The sequence below is a fragment of the Lissotriton helveticus genome, chromosome 10, assembly GCF_964261635.1.
Source record: "Lissotriton helveticus chromosome 10, aLisHel1.1, whole genome shotgun sequence".
Taxonomy (NCBI): domain Eukaryota; kingdom Metazoa; phylum Chordata; class Amphibia; order Caudata; family Salamandridae; genus Lissotriton; species Lissotriton helveticus.
The window spans coordinates 168,646,182-168,665,812 of record NC_136071.1 but is presented as its reverse complement, the minus strand read 5'-3'; the positions used below and the strand labels follow the sequence as shown (position 1 = coordinate 168,665,812).

At 44.9% G+C, this 19,631-nt stretch overlaps 1 protein-coding gene across 1 annotated transcript in view; it reads left to right on the top strand.

The window, feature by feature from the left end:
- LOC144786062 (cytochrome P450 3A21-like) overlaps window positions 1–19,631 on the top strand; it is a 344,860-nt gene that overhangs the window by 145,788 nt on the left and 179,441 nt on the right. Inside the window, exon 5 of the mRNA XM_078665007.1 lies at window positions 18,248–18,361. Within this exon, the coding sequence (XP_078521133.1) occupies window positions 18,248–18,361 (114 nt within the window). The remainder of the gene's footprint in view (window positions 1–18,247; window positions 18,362–19,631) is intronic.

Genomic DNA, 19,631 nt, shown 5'->3' with positions numbered 1-19,631 from the left:
GGCTGGGATTGTGCTGAATTTTGTGGTTTTTGTCGTTTTTTTGGGGCTGCTGGTGGGGCCCTTTGCCCAGGGGTGGTGAGTGTTGCATGGGCCTAGTCTTTCTGTGGGGTGTTTTCTTGAATTTAAACACCATTCAGGCCATGGATGGTCTGGGATTGTGCTGAATTTTGTGTTTTTTGTCGCTTTTGTGGGGCGTATAACTGATGTTCCTCTGTCTTCCATTGCTTGTAGGTGCACAAGAGAATCACCAGTGCCAGGAAGAAGTCCTGCTGCGGTGTGTGCAGCACAACGTCACGTGTGGCCACAGACAACTCTGCAACTTGTGCAACTGCGGCCTGCTGTTCAGAGTGACATCTGAAGAAGATGGCCCCCAAAAAAGTTGCCCGTAGGGAGCAGAAGAAGGAAGTGGAGCCACTTACCAAGGAGAGTGGTGTGATGACGACCGCCAATTTTTTGGGGATAAATAAAAGTACGCCTGCAGCAGCAGCGGGATCTGCTGGGGACCAAGCTGGGAGCAGCATCTCCGCTACATTGGGCTCAGTGCCACCACCACGCCAACTTAGGTCCAAGCCCTTGAGTGCTTCAGAGGCAGCCACTGTAGTTCTTCAATCCCCATCGACCAGTGATGTTGGCTCATCGCAAGAAAGCAGCAGCAATGTCCCTCAATCAACACAGGTTGTTGTAGCTCATCTGACGAGTGTTGAACAACCACAGCCGCAACAACAATCACATGTGCAAGTACAAGCCCAAGTACATGTGGAAGGAGAGGCGGCGCAAGGAGAGGAGCAAGCAGAGGTGCATGGAGGGGCACAACAAGTGGCCACAATAGTTGTTCCTCCAGAAGTAGGGGCACATCTGGAAATCGACAATCAAGCTGAGGTATCATTCGAGGAAGCCACTCCTCCTGATGATGATCATTCATTGTCTTCCACATCCCGAGCAAGGAAAAGATCAAGGGTGTTGGTGGCTACATTTCTTCAAGCCCACCTCCTTCTGATGATCTGGATCTTACTTGGGAACCAGCACCACTGCCGTCTGAGAGTGAGGTTGAGGAGGCACACCATGATCTGACAAAGGTAGCTAAGCGTAAAAGGAAGGTCGTCGAAACTCTCAAAGTTATGGAGTGTGATGATGACGCTCAACAAGAAGTGGCGTATACTCCTGCTGCTGAAGACTCTCACGACGACGTCGCAGTCATCATCACTAACGTCACTGAAGCCCCAGCGGGCATGCAGCAAACAGACATTTTGACCCTAGCCCGACAAGCTGCTGAGCGTGATGATGAAGTCGACGAGGAGGCAATGGGAACACCAGAATCATTGATGTTAACTAGTACACCACAACGTACCGCTTCCATATTTCTTACTCGCCAGAAGGGACCTCCATCCACCTCGACCTCAATTAGTGGTGGTGAAAGTGCACAACATAGTAAAGTTCAGCAACACACATCCTCCACTTAATCTGGCATTAGCAGCACGGCCACCACCAGTATCGCCTCCTCCGGCCCACACAGACATTTCAAGTCCGCAGTTTGGGACTTCTTTAGTGTTTCCACAAAAAGGGAAAACATAGCCATTTGTAGCATTTGTAAGCTTGCAGTTAGTCGTGGTAAGCTTGGTACCAACTATGGTACCGGAGGCCAGAGAGGTCATCTTAGGAGACAGCACACTGTACAATGGTTTACGCACCTAAAGCAGATCAAGGAAGCCCGAATTGCAAGTCGAGAAAACGTTGATGTTCCATCTGATGATGATGACGAGGAGGAAGACACTTCACTTACACCCAGTACCCCTGGGAGCCACACTAAGAGTGTGGGACAGAGTGAGACACCAATGCGAAAAAGTTCATCAGCGAGCGTAACTGGGTCGAAGAAGTCATCATCGTCCCGTAAAATGGTCCAGGGCAACGTTAAAACAATGTTGTTTTCAGACGCGCCATATGACCGCAACCACCCAATGGTGCGTCTGTATAACACTAAGCTGGCTAAAATGCTAGCGCTGGATCTTCTCCCTTTTTCTTTTGTCGAAGGGGTTGGTTTTCTCGAATTAGTGGCAGCGCTCTGCCCTAAATGGAAGGTTCCTAGCCGGTACTATTTTGCCCGAGTTGCGGTTCCAGCACTACATGAAGATGTGCTGGAGGTGATTGGGGCAGCTTTGCAGAAGAGTGCTGTTCACACTATACATCTCACAACAGACATGTGGACCAGTGGCGCAGGCACTGATTACATGTGCATCACTGCACACTGGGTCTCTTTTTCAGGGGTTAAAGCAAAGCTAAACGCAGGTGCTGACCTGGACCAAGTTTTTAAAGCTGCTCGGAAACATGCAACCTAGCCATGTTTGGCTTGGAGAGACGTCATACAGCAGAAAACATTTTGGATGAGTTCAACACAAAGGTCTTTCACTGGCTGTCTCTAAAAAAACGCGCCATTGGTTATGTTTCGACGGATAATGGCGCCAATGTAGTTAAGGCCATGGAACTGGGTGACTATTTCAGAGTGCCGTGTTTGGCGCACTGTATAAACCTGGTTGTTAAAAAATTCTTGGAGAAAGAAAGTCCAGCATGCCAGTTAGTGGTCACCTGCCGAAAAATGTGCAACCATTTCAGCCATTCTTTTAAGGCCCGGAAGCATCTGAGGAGCCTGCTACATGAACGTCGAATGCCAGTGAAAGCACTCATCCAGGAGGTGCCAACACGTTGGAACTCAACCTTCTGCATGCTTGAGCGTCTGTATGAGCAGTTTGTTGTACTCGATCAGTATTTCTTAACAATGGGTACAGCTGTGAAGGACTACCTGAGGTTAAATGCGGCGCAATGGGAGCTAGTTAAAAGCCTGACAGACGTGCTTCGTCCTTTTGAGTTCTTCACGCGTGCAGTCAGCAGGGAGGACTGTAATTTGGGAAAAGCTATCCCATTGTTGCGCATGCTGGAGCACAAACTGAAGGCGGTGTCTTCAAAGTTTCAAAACCATAAAGACAAGCAAGACGCTTTTCTTTTGGCGGAGAAATTATTGGAGCGTCTACGTGGCGATGAACGTCTTCAAAAGATCCACTCAGAACAGCATTACATTTGTGCTACTATTCTGCATCCACGCTACAAAAAGGCGCTGGCAGGCTCTGCATTATTTCCTTTTAGTGATGAAGATGCTACAAAGTACAAACGTTGGGTAGCCTGGTCAGCCATCAGGTTTGAAAGAGAACGGAAGCAAATTGAAGGAAAAGGCAGTACATCAGCATCAGCAGGCCATCCCCAGTCAGAAGACTCCACTTCTGCACCGGTGGCTGTGGCAGAAGTGACCTCTCAGCCGTTAAAGATACCGGCAACCGCATCATCTGCACCAGACACAACAGAAATATCGGGTGATGAAGAGGATTGGCTAGCTGAGATTGGTTATGGTTCTGAAAAGGTCCGAGCGAAAATTCAGCAAAGTGGAGGAAACGTGGAGAACTTTGAGTCGATGGTGCAGGACTATCTGAATGACTAAACAGAGGTCTATGTTAATGCTGACCCATTCGCGTATTGGCATTGTGGTATTGGTATTGTGGTATACTTATATAGCGCATCCTGTCACCACCAAGGGCATCCTGGCGCTTTTGACCCATAATCCAGTGAAAGCAGTAGCTCAACCTGTCCTGGGAAAAAGGTAAGTTTTCAAAGCCTTTCTAAAGGCTAAGAGATCTTCAAGGCTTCTCAAGGATATTGGCAGAGAGTTCCAGAGTTTGGCCGCCGCTACTCTGAACGAACGGCCGCCCATCCTCACTCTCTGGAAGCGCGGAACTACCAATAGCCTGGAGGACGAGGAGCGCAAAGCTCGAGATGGACAATACTAGGCAAACATTCGCCGCAAAGGAATTGGGCCCAGGCCATGGATAGCCCTAAACACTATACACGCTGCTTTGTAGCGCACCCGCAAATGGACCGGCAGCCAGTGAAGTTCTCGCAGCGCTGCCGTAGAAGAGCTATGGTAGGGGCGAGAAAGGGCGAGTTTGGCAACAATGTTTTGCACCCTTTGCAGCTTGCCCAGAAGTGTTACCGGGGCCTCCAGAAGCAGTGCGTTACAATAGTCAAGTCGACTTAGGATGGTACAACGCACTACTTCTGGTCTGGCTTGCTCAGGGAGAAGGGGTAGAACCTTACGCAGCATACGGATCAGCATCATACATGTGGAGGTGGTCTTATTTACATGTAGATCTAGCTGCAGGTTAGGCCCAAAAATAACGCCCAAATTGCGTGCCGATTGTGCGGCTGACACTGTCTCTGAAAGGATGGAGGCCAAAAGTCAGCTGGGAGATCTCGGGGAACTCGGTCAGTGGAGCAGTACAGGACCTCTGTCTTGGTTCCGTTGAACTGTAGCGAGTTCAAACGGAGCCATTCCGCTGTAGCCTGCATGCACCGGTGAAAGGTCTCCAGTGTGACTGCATCCTGTCCCTCCAGGGAAAAAACCAGCTGGGTATCATCCGCATAATTAAATGCGGAGATACCAAATGATTTAATGAGCTGGACTAGAGGGCGGAGGTAGACATTAAAGAGTATAGGGCTGATGGCTGAGCCCTGAGGTACTCCTTGTCCCACTCTCCGCTCCTCTGAACTGAAGGGGGGTAACGAAACCCGTTGCTGACGGCAGTCCAAGTAGGAGATTAACCAGTCCCTGGCCCTGTCTTTGACCCCGCATTCTTCCAGCCTAGAGATTGGATGGGATGGCATGGGAAAAAAGAATTGTGGCCAGAGATCTCCCGCCTGGCTATACATTACTTGTCTTGCCCACTCACAAGTGTGTCTTCTGAACGGGTTTTCAGTGCTGCTGGTGGCAGTGTAACTTGCAAACGGACCCGCTTCTCGCCCAAAAATGTGGAGATATTGACAATGATCAAGATGAATGAGCACCTCATACCACCAGATTTCAAAGTACCAGATCGCACGACGCAAGAAGACGAGGAGGACAGCAACTTAGATGAGGGAATATCTTCTGCGTTAGGTGACACTGACCTATTCCTGCCTGATGATTTCGCAGAGTATGAGGACGAACTCTTCTTCCCTGACACCGAGGCCTGGAAGTGAGCCAATGAATTCAGACATTTTCTTTTTCGTACTTATTGACTTTTATTCCTGTGTTTCTGTCTTTCTTTGTTTTGCACAAGTTAATATAATTAAAACTTTAATCACCTGTACTTTTGCTTTTTGGCTGTTTGGGGGTCTTCTACTTGTTTTCGCCTGGGTTGACGGCTCTGGGGCCATTGCTGGGAAGGTCTAATACCGGATAAAACTGCTTTTAACAACACCCATGATGAAAAAGGTTTAGCATTTTCTGACATTTTGCTCACTGTAGCGTTTTGGGGGGCCTCTTTGGGGGCCTTCCTGGTGTTTGTGGGTGGGTTTCGGGGCCTGGGAGCACTACTGGGTATGGATAGTTTAGATAGCAAGAGGTTTGAAGGAAATCCATGGAGGCAGAGGGGAGTTAGGGCCTAGCTGCAGAGCGCGTGCTGAGTGATTTTGGAAATGTTCACAAAAGTGACAAAGTCCACATTTTTGTACTTTTGCTTTTTGGCTGTTTGGGGGTCTTCTACTTGTTTTCGCCTGGGTTGACGGCTCTGGGGCCATTGCTGGGAAGGTCTAATACCGGATACAACTGCTTTTAACAACACCCATGATGAAAAAGGTTTTGCATTTTCTGACATTTTGCTCACTGTAGCATTTTGGGGGGCCTGTTTGGGGGCCTTCCTGGTGTTTGTGGGTGGGTTTCGGGGCCTGGGAGCACTACTGGGTATGGATAGTTTAGATAGCAAGAGGTTTGAAGGAAATCCATGGAGGCAGAGGGGAGTTAGGGCCTAGCTGCAGAGCGTGCGCTGAGTGATTTTGTAAATGTTCACAAAAGTGACAAAGTCCACATTTTTGTACTTTTGCTTTTTGGTTGTTTGGGGGTCTTCTACTTGTTTTCGCCTGGGTTGACGGCTCTGGGGCCATTGCTGGGAAGGTCTAATACTGGATACAACTGCTTTTAACAACACCCATGATGAAAAAGGTTTAGCATTTTCTGACATTTTGCTCACTGTAGCGTTTTGGGGGGCCTGTTTGGGGGCCTTCCTGGTGTTTGTGGGTGGGTTGCGGGGCCTGGGAGCACTACTGGGTATGGATAGTTTAGATAGCAAGAGGTTTGAAGGAAATCCATGGAGGCAGAGGGGAGTTAGGGCCTAGCTGCAGAGCGCGCGCTGAGTGATTTGGGAAATGTTCACAAAAGTGACAAAGTCCACATTTTTGTACTTTTGCTTTTTGGCTGTTTGGGGGTCTTCTACTTGTTTTCGCCTGGGTTGACGGCCCTGGGGCCATTGCTGGGAAGGTCTAATAACGGATAAAACTGCTTTTAACAACACCCATGATGAAAAAGGTTTTGGTACTTTTTGTAACTTAGGGTTCATTAGGGATAGCCCTAGCAGCAGGATTGAATGTGTTTCGGGGTGTTCTTGGTTTTTGCAACAGAGTTCTGGGGTTTTAGAGCACTCGTGGGAATGTGTAATTTTTGTTGCAAGCGACTTGAAGAAAATCCATGGTGGGAAAGGGGGGATCACTTACTCTGTGAGAGGCACTTAGTGTTGAAAAGATTTAGCCATTTACACTTAAAGGAAGAAAATGACACAGACTTAAGTTTCAGGGAAACAAACTTACTGTTAAACCACCACCCACCAGATTCAAAAGCAGTAGTATGGTGGGAAAGGGGGGATTTGGCATAGTTAAAGAAAGCCTTTGCCACTATTCTTAACTTAGGGCTCGTTAGGCCGGGTTTCAGTCTGTGCAATGGGGAAAAAAGGATGGAGTCAGGCTTCACATTAGCGAGCCGCAATTCAGCATCCGCCAGGCAGGTAGTGGACAGGGTGTCTTCTGGTCACCAACATTGCTGGACGCAGCGTCAGCTGGAATGGAGGAGTGCCGCTAATAAGAGGAATTGTTTGCTGCATGCAACTTACTTACCAAATTCAACAGGACTACTACCACAACACAACAGACAGATACTGTATCCATTGATTTCTTCTATGAGTGTGACTGCATTTCTTGGATCTCTCTCTGCTTCTAAATTGATCCCTACAGCCATTCTATAGGTTTTACTTTGCCTAATTTTTAAACCTAAGTTAATGTAAGAAGTGTTTCTCTGAGTGCAGAGATAGGCAAGTGAAAACGCTGCAGCCCTGTACTGTCGCATTCTAGTACTACTTACTTTTCAGTAACAATGCATACAGTAGGGCATGCACTTCATTTATGTCACTTAAAAGATTTATAGTTAGCTTTGTACCCAAAGATTTCTTTATCTTGAATTCTTATTTGTCAATGCTGTGCTTTTTTTTTTCTCTCAACAAAACCTACCCAAAAAGAAATCCCCATTCCCATCCATTTTCCAAACCCTAACCGTCTCCCCCCGGGCTGTGTGGTTTTGCTTGATGTGTGACTAAATGACATCAATAATTCCACACACTTGCTGGGGAGGATAAGGTCATAGCAACAGGCTGGTGAAGGAATCCAAGGATATATTCTAGACTTACTCAGCTAGCTTCAGTACTATTTCTTGCAGTAGTAGCCAATGTCAAAGAAATTCAACACAAGTACTAGTTATACTTTCTACTTTACCAATTGTTAGGCTCTGTGTGGCACTGTTCTAGTGAACTGTCACCTCCTATATTCTCTATCGTACCGTTGTAATGCTATAGTAAGGACAAACCAGGTTTCATTTTCTTTTTTTCCATATGCATGCAACTGCCACTGTGTCACACCACTAGTACCACCGCAATGAGGAAATGTCATCCGCCCAGGATTGCCAACCTTAATCGCCATTTCCTGTGGAGCCAGCCCTGGGGCTAGCCCTACTTTCAAACACAAATTACAGGTAAGATAAGCGTTTGGTGGGAGGTAGTATAATGGAGTATTAGGAATAGACGAGAGATTGACGGTAGTACTACTAAAGTCCTAGGACTCCTCAGGAAAACAAACTTACTGTTAAACCCCCACCCACCAGACTCAAAAGCATTAAAAAACAGGTATGGTCAGATAAAGTTTCAAAAAGTATATTTTAGTAGCCCTAACAAAATAATCTCCCGCAAGACCCTCCCTAACCCCAACGATTGTCCTTCAAAAGTCCCACAACCCAACTCCCAATTTTCACCCCCCAAAAGTCTCTAAAAAAGGGGCAAGGGACACTACACTACGGGAGGGTGCTGTTGACTTTAGCGGCCAGGGCATCATACTCCTTGCGGAGGGTGGCATGGTCGAAGCGGAGGCCCTCCACCAAGTTCTTGTAGGTATGGACCTCCTGCTCCAGGTAGGACACTCTTAGGGATAGGCGGCGCTGGCGTGCCTTGCAACTCCTGTGGGGGGCAGCTGCTGTTTTTGCTGCTTGGCGGTGGCGGTTGGCTTTGGTAGCCCGGCTCCGTACCGCTGGAGCACTGCGCTGGCTGGCAGCCCGTGGGTGCACGGAGGAGGATGCAGCTGTACCAGTGGATGTTGTACCGGTTGACTGCGTGTCCTCCTTCTCCAGGGCCACCAGCCGCCGATATTCGGCGACAGTGGCATCCAGCCTCCGTTGCCGGGCCATTCGAGCCTGCTCCCTCCGTGATGGTCTAGTTGATTTGGAAGGAGCAACTATATGAAGAAAGAAAGACATAGTCTGTAACCAATGCTCCTTAAGATTAATAACACAAAGTGATTGAGCACAAAGTTGTGTCACAGTACAAGTAGCAAATTGAAAGCACAGTACATAACTATTGAGGACAGTATCTATCTAACCTCCCACTTCTTCATCCTTGCTCTAACATTATTGGGAGTTTAAGGAACTAATTCTACGAGCACTATGGACTTCTATTACAGTCTACTATGACAGTCCACCAGTCTTATTCTTCTTCTTCTCTCTTGTTTAGGAAAATTGGTACGTTATCTTATGCAAGCCGGCATAATGCCAGCGCAGTGAACTTGCACCCGAGAAAAACAGACGCACACCATGATGAGTGAGACAGACTTGCGTTACTGTACCGGTCCAGTACATGCAGGTGGTGAAGCTCTTCCTTTTCTATTACGGGTGGCACTGAGAATACTCTGTTACAAGGGCTACTGCTTAATTAATTTAGCTTTCACCCTGCAGTGCAAATGAGTACTAGAAAAGGAAAATGAAGAAGCTAAATAATTTGATTATCTATCACTTCACATGGGATGTATTTGATGACATATGGGATGACTTTAGGTGCTTTGCTTATTATTGAGTGAACAGTGATACACCCACACATGAATGACGTACTACTACTAAACTAAAGTTATTAAGAGAGGTAGGGAGGGAGTGTCCACCGTAAGAACCGGATATATGCTGTGCTTGCAGTTGCAATACAAACTACTGCTACTATTCATGGTAGTATTTGGACAAAATTACAACTTCTTTTCCTTGCCTATCCTACACTGGAACGGACGTGCGGGTGCGGTGTTACATGCTCTTCAAGGTAACACTTAGTTCATCCAGTGACCGTCTACTCTCTCTAGATACACATATGCTATCTAAGAGTCAGATAATACCATGATCCAGGCATCCATCCATTCAAAGTATATGCACACATACAGTTTCTGTTTCACCCACCCAGGCTGTTCTCCTTTCACCCATCCTTGCTTCATCATTCACCCAGCCATGCACCATACCATTTTCTTTCCTTCCCAGCCACCCCGGGGACCAAGCAAACACATATCATTCTTCTTTGCCAGTCATCATTAAATTTCTCGTCCTTCCACACTTACTTACACCCTTCTTTCGCTTTTCGTTCATCCCATCCATCAAGTTCATCTCAGATCTTATTGGGATTCTTCTCGCCAAAAACTTCACAGCTAAGTCGAAGTACATTTAGAGGAGGCTACTACCTGGTTGATTTATAATACACCTGTGCAGAAAGCACACTATGCAGTCTTCAATCTCAGTAAGTAAGGAATATATAGCTTACCTCTTCCCGCCACCACCGTGTGAACCCTCACAGGAACGTCCGGCACTTGCACCGCCTCCTCCCCAGAGTCCTCGTCCAACACCACCACCTCCGCGCTGGCCCCGCCACCAGATGTTCCACCTACAAAGTACATTTAAGAATGTTAGAATACACCACTCACTACTATATAATATTTGGTCTAGGAGGAATAAAGAAATGTGAAAAAAACGAAATACAATGTAATAATTTATTGCATTATTTCGTGTCCATAGTTCTGTTTGTGCAGATTTGTCCCTGCAACAGTAGTAGAATGGATTGTCCTAGTATCCAAAACAAAAGTAAAATAGTATCTTATTCTTTCTTGGTGGTCATTCACCTTTTTATTGTTGGCAATTGTCAAAGCATAAACATTTCGAAGACTTGAAAAGACATTATGGACAATCCCAGAGGACTGCACTCAGTGCATAGAGCTATTGCTGACTAGAATGGGAGTCCAATGGAATTGCCAAATGTGCAATCTTAGTTAGCTACACAGACAGACTAATAAGAATATTCTAGTAATACCACAGGGAGTCATAGTCGAGGCAGGATAAGAATTTAAATCCAGTCTACAAGAAGATCAAAGACGATTTAGAAAAAATCGAATGAGGAACGCTAGGAAAAAATAGGTACTCTATATTAAAATTAAAACTTACTGGGGCCAGCAAAGGAGCCCTCGCCTGCCCGATCCTGGCCCGCATCCTGAACAGCACCCTCCTCCTCCTCCTGTGTCCTCCTCTTGCCCCTGGGGAAAGCTGATGTACAACATGAAAGAAAGAAAGACCAGAAAACATGGAGGATATTTGTCAACCAAATCAAACATTTCAAAATAACAATACAAAATATTTTGGCGAAATAGCAAATAGATAGACAACTATTCCAAGGGATATATTGACCGATCTCATGTGGTATACTACGTTATTAGTATTGCTTGATTTGCGGACCGTTGACTTTGAAAGTTCCTATGTAACTCACTAAACAGACTACTAAAAAGGTTTACCTTGGCCTGGCAGGCAGCAGTCCGCAGCACGCGAAGTGACAGACAAAGTCCATCGTGCTTGCAGATCAGTGAATACTCAAACTATAAATCCACCGACCACCACCACTATTTCTTCTTATAGCCATGTGTCTAAAGGAAGGACTGGACTTGAGTCTGTAGGGGCTGATTTTGAAGCCCCTTGCGGCTCTTTTGCTCCATTGTTGCGTGACTTTTGTGACGCAGCGGCAGAACAAAAGAGGCGCCATGGTGCGGCGTATATTAACAAAGTGACGCATATGGGAGATGCATCACGTTGTAAAGCCCTGCGCCATCAGGGGGCGTTCCGGCGCAAGGGAGGGCATTCCTGCGCAGGAACGAATCCTAAAAGTGGCTGAGGGAAATCTACAAGATGTCAATCAGTCACTTTTAGGACAATGATGCGTGACTCAAACCCTGCGCCTGCTTGAAGCCGACGTACGCTTGATGCAGCATTGGGGAGATAGGGCACCCCAGAGCATTGCTGGAGCTGCGCCATCGTTGGCACGCAACTCCAGCAATGCGCCGCCTTTACGGCACAGATGCGTAAGGATTCTGTGACGTTTTGGGCCCATGGGTGGTGGTGGCATGGCGCACAATTACTGGCGCATCCCTGCTACTTTGCAGGGATGCGCCGGTAATTGAAAATATGACCCTTAGTGTCTAGCATTACGCAGTTCTTTACACTACACTCATACATAATTTCTCAGGCCAATGAAATGAACACAAAATACAAAACAAATAAGCATAGTAGCCAGGCTACTGAGAAGGAGAGCAGTGCACCTGAAATGCATAGAAGATTTTGAAATATAATTTACCTACAATGTAATCGGCAGCATTATTGCTCTTGGTAAAAAACAAACATTTGCAAACAACAGAGCCGGATAAAACAGAGTAGTGATGAAATAGCTAGAAATAGCAACTACTACTCACTAAGCCCGGGGATCTCGATGCCGAGCACGTCCAGCAAGTCGCGTTCCCGGTTCATGACATCCGTCCAGCGGTGGGTGGCCTGGTTATAAGTGCGCCGGACCCCAGAGAGTTTAAACAAGGCCCGGCACACCTTCTCCCACCGCTCCCGGATGCCGTAGCCGGTTGCGATCTTGCCGCCTCCCATGATGGTCTTGGGGAGGCGGCGCTGGACGTGAAATATTAGTGCGGCCACCTCCTCCGCACTAAAAATCTCCCGAGCTATCACTGTCTCCCCCCTCAAACGCCCGCACAGGAGCCGGGCACGGGGTGCGGGACCCTTCCCCTTTGCGGGCTTCTTCCCGGCTCCCTTTGCCATGGTCTGGGCAGAAAGGAAGAAAAATAAGAAAGAAGAAATAGAACAGGGAAGAAGAAAAGAAAAGCGTTTAAAAAAGTAGTTCAAAATGAACAAAAAGTAGCAGAAAACACAAAAATATAGAGCTAGAAAAATAGAGGGATAGATAATAAGTAAAATAGATTAAAAAAAACTTCAAAAAAGCAAAGGATGGCAGAGATTAAGAAAGGATACAGAGAGCATGCCCAGAACCATAGCAATGAATGAGAAACAAGATGGCCGCGCCCGTTCACGACCGCGTGGGTAAGTTCGCGCGAGATTTTCCTCGCGATCACGCGCGAAATTGTACTAGCGAGCCGCACACTTTGCGAGATTACACATAGCGGCCGGAAACGGAATTACGTCACGCAAACAAGATGGCCGCGCCCATGTACGACCGCTACGAACACGCACAAAATCACGCAAACATACACGCCGCAAAAAACCGAAATCGTGTATTCGCATGAATTCGCGGCTTCCGAAATCGATCTCGCACGGATTCGCGCCCCGCAAATTGCGCGAAATTGCAGAAAAACGATTTTTGCAGAACTGAAAGCAATCAGCAGGTGCAAAAGTTCAATCTTAACATTAGTAACCATTCACTCTAGTGCTTCCTGAGGGGCCCCTCCAGAGTTCAGTTGCCTATTTGCAACTATTCTATGACCCTGCTCTGACCCAAACACCAGGCTCATAGAATAGCTACAAGTAGGCCATAAAGGTCCTGTGAAAAAAAAATTGCACTGCAACAGAAAGCAAATTACAGATAAGGAAGGAAGCAGGTGCCAGCCAGACTGGAAGTTTCAAAATCACTGACACATTAATCAACCCCAAATTAATTCATGGCAGTTGAAGCAGGGCAGGTGTGCTTGCTTTTTTTCACCCCCATAATTTACAGTGATAAACCAACCAGAGGGTGGCAGTGAGGGTGTACCAGAGGGTGGCATGGGTGTACCAGAGGGTGGCATGGGTGTACCAGAGGGTGGCAGTGGTGAAACAGAGGGTGCTGTGAACCTGTGATGATGAACCAGACGTAGAAACAACATAGTCGCGGCCGTTGCGAGCCGACAAGTAAGTTCGCAATTGCGAACTGGTACACAAATCCTTGCGAACACAAAAAAACACAAAAATCCGCAAATCCGCGAGAGTTCGCGGATCTTGCGGATTGCGAATCCGTAAATACGCAAGTTCGCGTACGCCAGATTCGCTAAATCCGCCCATGCTTAATAAAAACACATAGGGCCCTCTTGGTTCCCGATGCCCAGAATAGCTTAGATAAATTGTAGATAGGCAAAAGACATGATAGTAGCAGAGCGGTCAATATAAAATCTATGAGAAATAAACTGAAGGACAAGAGGGGGAGAAAAACGGAGAGTTAATCCCTGTAGTTCAGGAAGGATCTCTCTCAAAGAGGAGAGAAAGGCAGCATAGGGGGAGGGAAGAAGGAGTCACTTCCCTTTGCTAAAGTCTGAGACTCCTATGTTGTGGAGATATGGAGACAGTGCTGCTATGCATCAGGCTGACTTAGGGTCTGTCTCCGTACTACATGAGCAATATGCAATTTATAAATTCGTGTCCCTGGGTCTTAAAATGACCCTTCAAAGCTTAGACTTGTCCCCACAGTGGTCTAGGTACCTTGTGCCGCGTGTGGACCAAGTTCGTTGGTGCTGGAACGCTTCGGAATGCCTCGATACGCCTTTCACAGCCGGCCCTACAAACTCTCATGCATCCCGCGTGAGACGCGAACACCTTCGACAATGATTCAAAACAGTGGTACAGCTTGTGCGGCTTGTATGGCGGAATGATGTCAGCGTACTACATGAGGCGTACCAGCAGCCGGGTCACAAGCGCCCAGATCTCGTGGCAATGTTAAACAGTGGTATGCGCTATGCCCAGCTTGTGCGGCGCCTACTGCGGGATCTCAGCATACTGGGACAGTTTGAGTCACACTAGGCGTATCAACCGCCGGGTCAGACGGGCATAATTGAGTGCAAAGCGAGCAAAAACTGTACCTTTTCCATCTTGATGGGGGCTCGAGGCGGACGGTGACGGGAGTCAGTCCTTCCACGTCACGAAGTCTAATGGGGGCAACGGCTCGAGGCAGATGTAGGCGCAGGGCTCTTCAGGTGACGGTGCGTTGTGGGGGCAGAACAGACGTACCCGCAGCGTGCGCTTCTACCCAGGAGGGGGAGCAGCTGCAGGTGGAGCGGGCAGGAGTATGGGTTGGGCACAACGGGACGTACTTTCCTGCTGGCCCCTCCGAAGCTGCACACTTCAGAGCAGCGGGGCCTTCCTTCAATGTGATTTGGTGGGGAGATCGAGGGGGGGGTCCGTCTTTACTTTACTGGCAACGATGTGGGGTCCTCTTTGCTTCGTTACGGTGAACTGAAAACTGTCGCTATGGGGCATTTAGTAAAGGAGCGACAAGCGGGTAGATAGGCAGGCAGGCAGAATGACCACAGCTCATCCCTGGTATTAACTTCGCCGAGCATGGCCACCATTTTGTGTGCAGGCGCGTTATCCCGTGTGTGCTGGGTGAGCCTCACCGTATTACAGGCAGATCCGTGCATTTGACTTGTGAGGGACATCTAGGGACGACCAGTGGAACTGCAGCTCTTTGTAGAATTATTTTGATATTGGATACTATAATATTCACTGCCACTGCTAATCTTGTCCCATAATGCTTTGCAGGGCCTTTGGTTGGGATTGTTTTTTGCCAATAACTGTGCTTGGGGTGGTCCTAAAATGACGGGACCACCACTGAAGTTCAACAAAATGTGCTTTTTGTTTATGCTCTTTGAGTTCAAGGCATCTGCTTGGTGCTCCCCCTATGTTAAGGGGGACCCCAAAATCATCAGCTCTCTCATTACTTAATGTTTTTATAGGATAAGTTCATTTTTGTGAATTGGTTATATGCTGTTAAGCATGTAAAATTGCTTTTTCAAAGCATCTGAGAATATTGTTCACTTAGATGCTACGCCAAATTACTACTACCGAATTACCAAAATAAAGTTGGTCAGAATATCAAAATTGGGGTAGGAAAAATCGCATTCCATAATATCGAATTTAAAATATAATAGTTTTTAGTGTTACATATGGTAGTATATGTGTTAAAATTATATATTATTTTTGTAATGATTGTTTAATTTTTTTAAAGTAATGAATGTTATGTAATTTAATTTTTGCGTAATTTAATTCCGTAGCGGGTTGTGAGTTTATAGGGGAATAGGGTGGGAAGTAATTTAATTATAGTAAATTAAATATTAATTTTAATGAATTATTAAATATTTTTAATGTAATTTTGCGTTTTAGTTCTGTAGTGGGTTGTGGGTTTATAGGGGAAAAGGTTGGGAAGTAATTTAATTGTAATAAAGTAATTTTATTTATTTATTTATATCTATTAATAATTGATTGATAATTAATTATTAATTGGTAACTAATTTTTATAAATTGGTAATAATTTTTTATTAACTGATAAATTGGTAATTATGTTAATTGTATTCATTCATTATTTGGAGCGGGTTGTGGGTGTATAGGGTAATAGGGTGGGAAGTAATTTAATTGCAATTAAGTAAATATTTGTTTTTATTTCTATTTATTGATAATTAATTTATTGTTAATTAAATATTAATTGGTAATTAATTTTTATAAATTGGTAAATAATTTGTATTCATTTTTTATTCGTATTGATAATTAATGTATTTTTATTTTAATATTAAATCATTACTTTCCCTACTGTTGCACTCTATGGAGTGGGAATAGTAATTTTTACCCATACACTATCCAACGCTTTTCCTACTGTTGCACTCACTGGAGTGGGAATAGTAATTTTTACCCCTACGCTATCCAACGCTTTCCCTACTGTTGCACTCACTGGAGTGGGGATAGTAATTTTTACCCCGATGCTTTCCAACGCTTTCCCTACTGTTGCACTCACTGGAGTGGGAATAGTATTTTTTACCCTACACTATCCAACGCATTCCCTACTGTTGCATTCATTGGAGTTGTAATAGTGATTTTTACCCTCCCGCTTTCCAATGCTTTCCCTACTGTTGCACTCACTGGAGTGGGAATGGTAATTTTTACCCACCCGCTATCCAACGCTTTCCCTAATGTTGCTCTCACTGGAGTGGGAATAGTAATTTGTACCCTCCCGCTAGCCAATGCTTTCCCTACTGTTGCACTCACCGGAGTGGGAATAGTAATTCTTACCCACCCACTATCCAACACTTTCCCTACTGTTGCACTCTCTGGAGTGGGAATAGTAATTTTTACCCCTACACTATCCAATGCTTTCTCTACTGTTGCTATCTTTGGAGTGGGAATAGTAATTGTTAAACCTATGCTATCCCACGCTTTCCCTACAGTTGCACTCACTGGAGTGTGAATAGTAATTTTTACCCTCTCACTATCCAACAAATTCTCTACTTTTGCATTTGTTGGAGTGTGAATACAAATTTTATTTCCTTAGCTATGTAATGTTTTTAATTTTGTTATATTTAATGTAGTGTAAATTATTACTTAATATAAAAAGTATTACTTTAATTATTTAAATTATTAGATATTATTTATTTTTATATTTATATAATAGGTTTATTTATATATATATGTAAATATATTTATAATAATGTTTTAAATATTTTATAATTAAGATGAATAATTATTTTATAAAATTATTAAGTTAATATATATGTTTAAAAAAGTATGTTTTTTACATTACATTTATTATTTTTACATTTTAAGCTTTTTTACATTATTTTAAGTATGTTTTATTTAATTGTGTTTAATATTTAATTACTCTTATATTATTTTTAATACATTTAAAATATTCGATATTTTAGTTAACTATATTTGAACCTTCAATATTTTGGACGCGATATTTTAGTACTTACCTGTTTGTAGATAGGGATTCTATATTCTGTACGTCGATATTTTGGAGTCGATATTTTGGGCATTCTATATTATGTCACTCGATATTTAGTCACTGAACCCTAAATAACCTTCCAGAGAGCGGTCCAGTTTGTGGGTTATGAAATCTAGGGTAAGCTTCCCTCAAACCCTACTCCTATGTCCCCCATCCCAATGGCTACAAGCATATTCTTAACACCTCTCAGCCAGCTACCCTCCAAAGCACAAGCATATGGCAATAGTTTGCGTGTCGACTTGATCCTTAGCTATTAATTATAGAAATATGACATGGCTTGGTTATAGAAGTTCTAATGAGCTTATTTTTATTTTTTCAGCCTTTTCTCTTCTCTTCTTGCAGCAGTTTAGAGCCTGATGCTGAATCCAGAGACTCTGGAGTTGATAATGTATCACTCACACTGTCAAATATATTCTCTGTAGTCTGCCCTATTTAGCTCTAATGAATGGCCCACATTTTTTCAAGATAGTTGCTGAAGCTTCTGCATTTCATTTGCAATTTCAGCATATACAGGCAGAAGTACGACGCATTTTTGCATGCGCAAATGGGTTTTAGACCCATTTGCACATGGAAAAAACCTATGGCTGATGTACTAACCCTATTTAGCTAGTCACTATTTAAATAGTAACTCGCAAAATAGGGTTAGCGACTCGCTATTGGAAAGGGGCATTCCAAGGGGTCCCTTCCTAATAGCGAGTCTGCACCCTATATAAGAATATTTTGCGACCGCAATTGCGGTTGCAAAACACTCGCAGTTTACCACTCTCTTCAAGAGGGTGCTAAACCATTCGCCAACGGGAAGGGGTCCCCAGGGTACCCCATTCCCTTTGTGAATGGGTGCGCAAACATTTTTTCAGAGCAGGCAGTGGTCCCAGGGACCACTACCTGCCCTTAAAAAAGGAAAACAAATGTTTATATTTTTAAAATTTTTAAATGCATCCCGTTTGCCTTTAGAGGTAATGTGGCTAATTACACTTTTTGTGCTATAGTTCTTTTTTATCATAATGATTTATTATATTATATTTATTTTTTAGAACTTTGGCTTGAACGGACCCTTGGATGCTGGAGTGACTGTTGCTGTAGATGATCAATGGAAGAGGATTCGTACAGTGTTATCCCCAACTTTCACCAGTGGAAAACTAAAAGAGGTATAAAGGAACACTTTAGAAATCCCAAATATGATTTCCTGATGAAAATATGGTTATTTCCATAAGTACCTGCCTTCTGAAAATATTAGCTGAGAGACTGAAGTGTTGTTGTAGAGAAACAAAGCCTATGGATATGTTTGTTGCATTCTTCTCCCTGAGAGTGATGTGATCTGTAAAAATCGACATTACTTCTCTACAACTGAACATTCCATATAGTAAGAATAATGCTTATGCACACACTTTGATGGTTAGGAAAAACTATTTGCATAATTTGAAAGCTTTCACTGGTCTCTTCTTGAACCTTTGTGGACCCTGTGCCCACCATGTACAGGCATCCAGCACAAGGCAAGCTTTGTAGCTAAGTGGCTAGCGTCAGGCTGGTAAATGTCATTACACTCATGTACTTTGGATATCATAAGTATTCCCTGTATGTAAGGTCAGCACACAGATGAATAGTGAAGTCCCAGCACTGCTGGTATCCCACCTCCCAACAATATAGAAACAAAATGTTCTCTACATTCATATCAGTGTGTCTCGTTTACTAAGCACAATAAAAGCAACTGTGACTAATTGTAATGGCTATATTACTTGAAACAATTCCCCACTTGACTGTTCAGTGAGTATGTCAATCAAACAGTGAATTGTGAATTGTGAAGCGTACTACTCACCCGTGAGGGTCTTGAGGGGCTGGGGGCGGGGGGGGGGGGGGGGGGGGTGCAGCTTCGGGTCAGCTGAAGAGCCAGGTCTTGAGGCTCTTCCTGAAGGTGTGCAGAGCGGGGGCGCGTCTGATGTTGATTTGGAGCGCTTTCCAGGTTTTTACTGCGATGTAGGAGAAGACTCTTCCACCCGTTCTGGCTCTACAGGTGTTTGGCAAAGGCGAAGTTGGTGGATCGGAGGTTTCTCTTGGTTACGTGGAAGGAGATTCTTTTGCTGAGATATTGGGATCTGGTGTTGTGGAGGCATTTGTAGGTGTGGGTGAGTATCTTGAAGGTTTCTCGCTTCTTGACGGGGAGCCAGTGGAGGTCTTGCAGGTGTAGGGTGATGAGTTCATGTAGAGGGGTGCCATTGACGAGTCTGCTTGAGGTGTTCTGTATGGTCTGGAGCTTGCGAAGCAGAGGTTTGTTGATTTCGGCTTAGAGGGCATTTCCATAGTTCAGTCTGCTGGTTATGAGTGTGTGGGTGACGGTCTTTCTGGATTCTGGGGAATCCATTTGAAGGTCTTGCGAAGGATGTGGAGGGTGTTGAAGCAGGTGTAGGCAATGACGTTGAT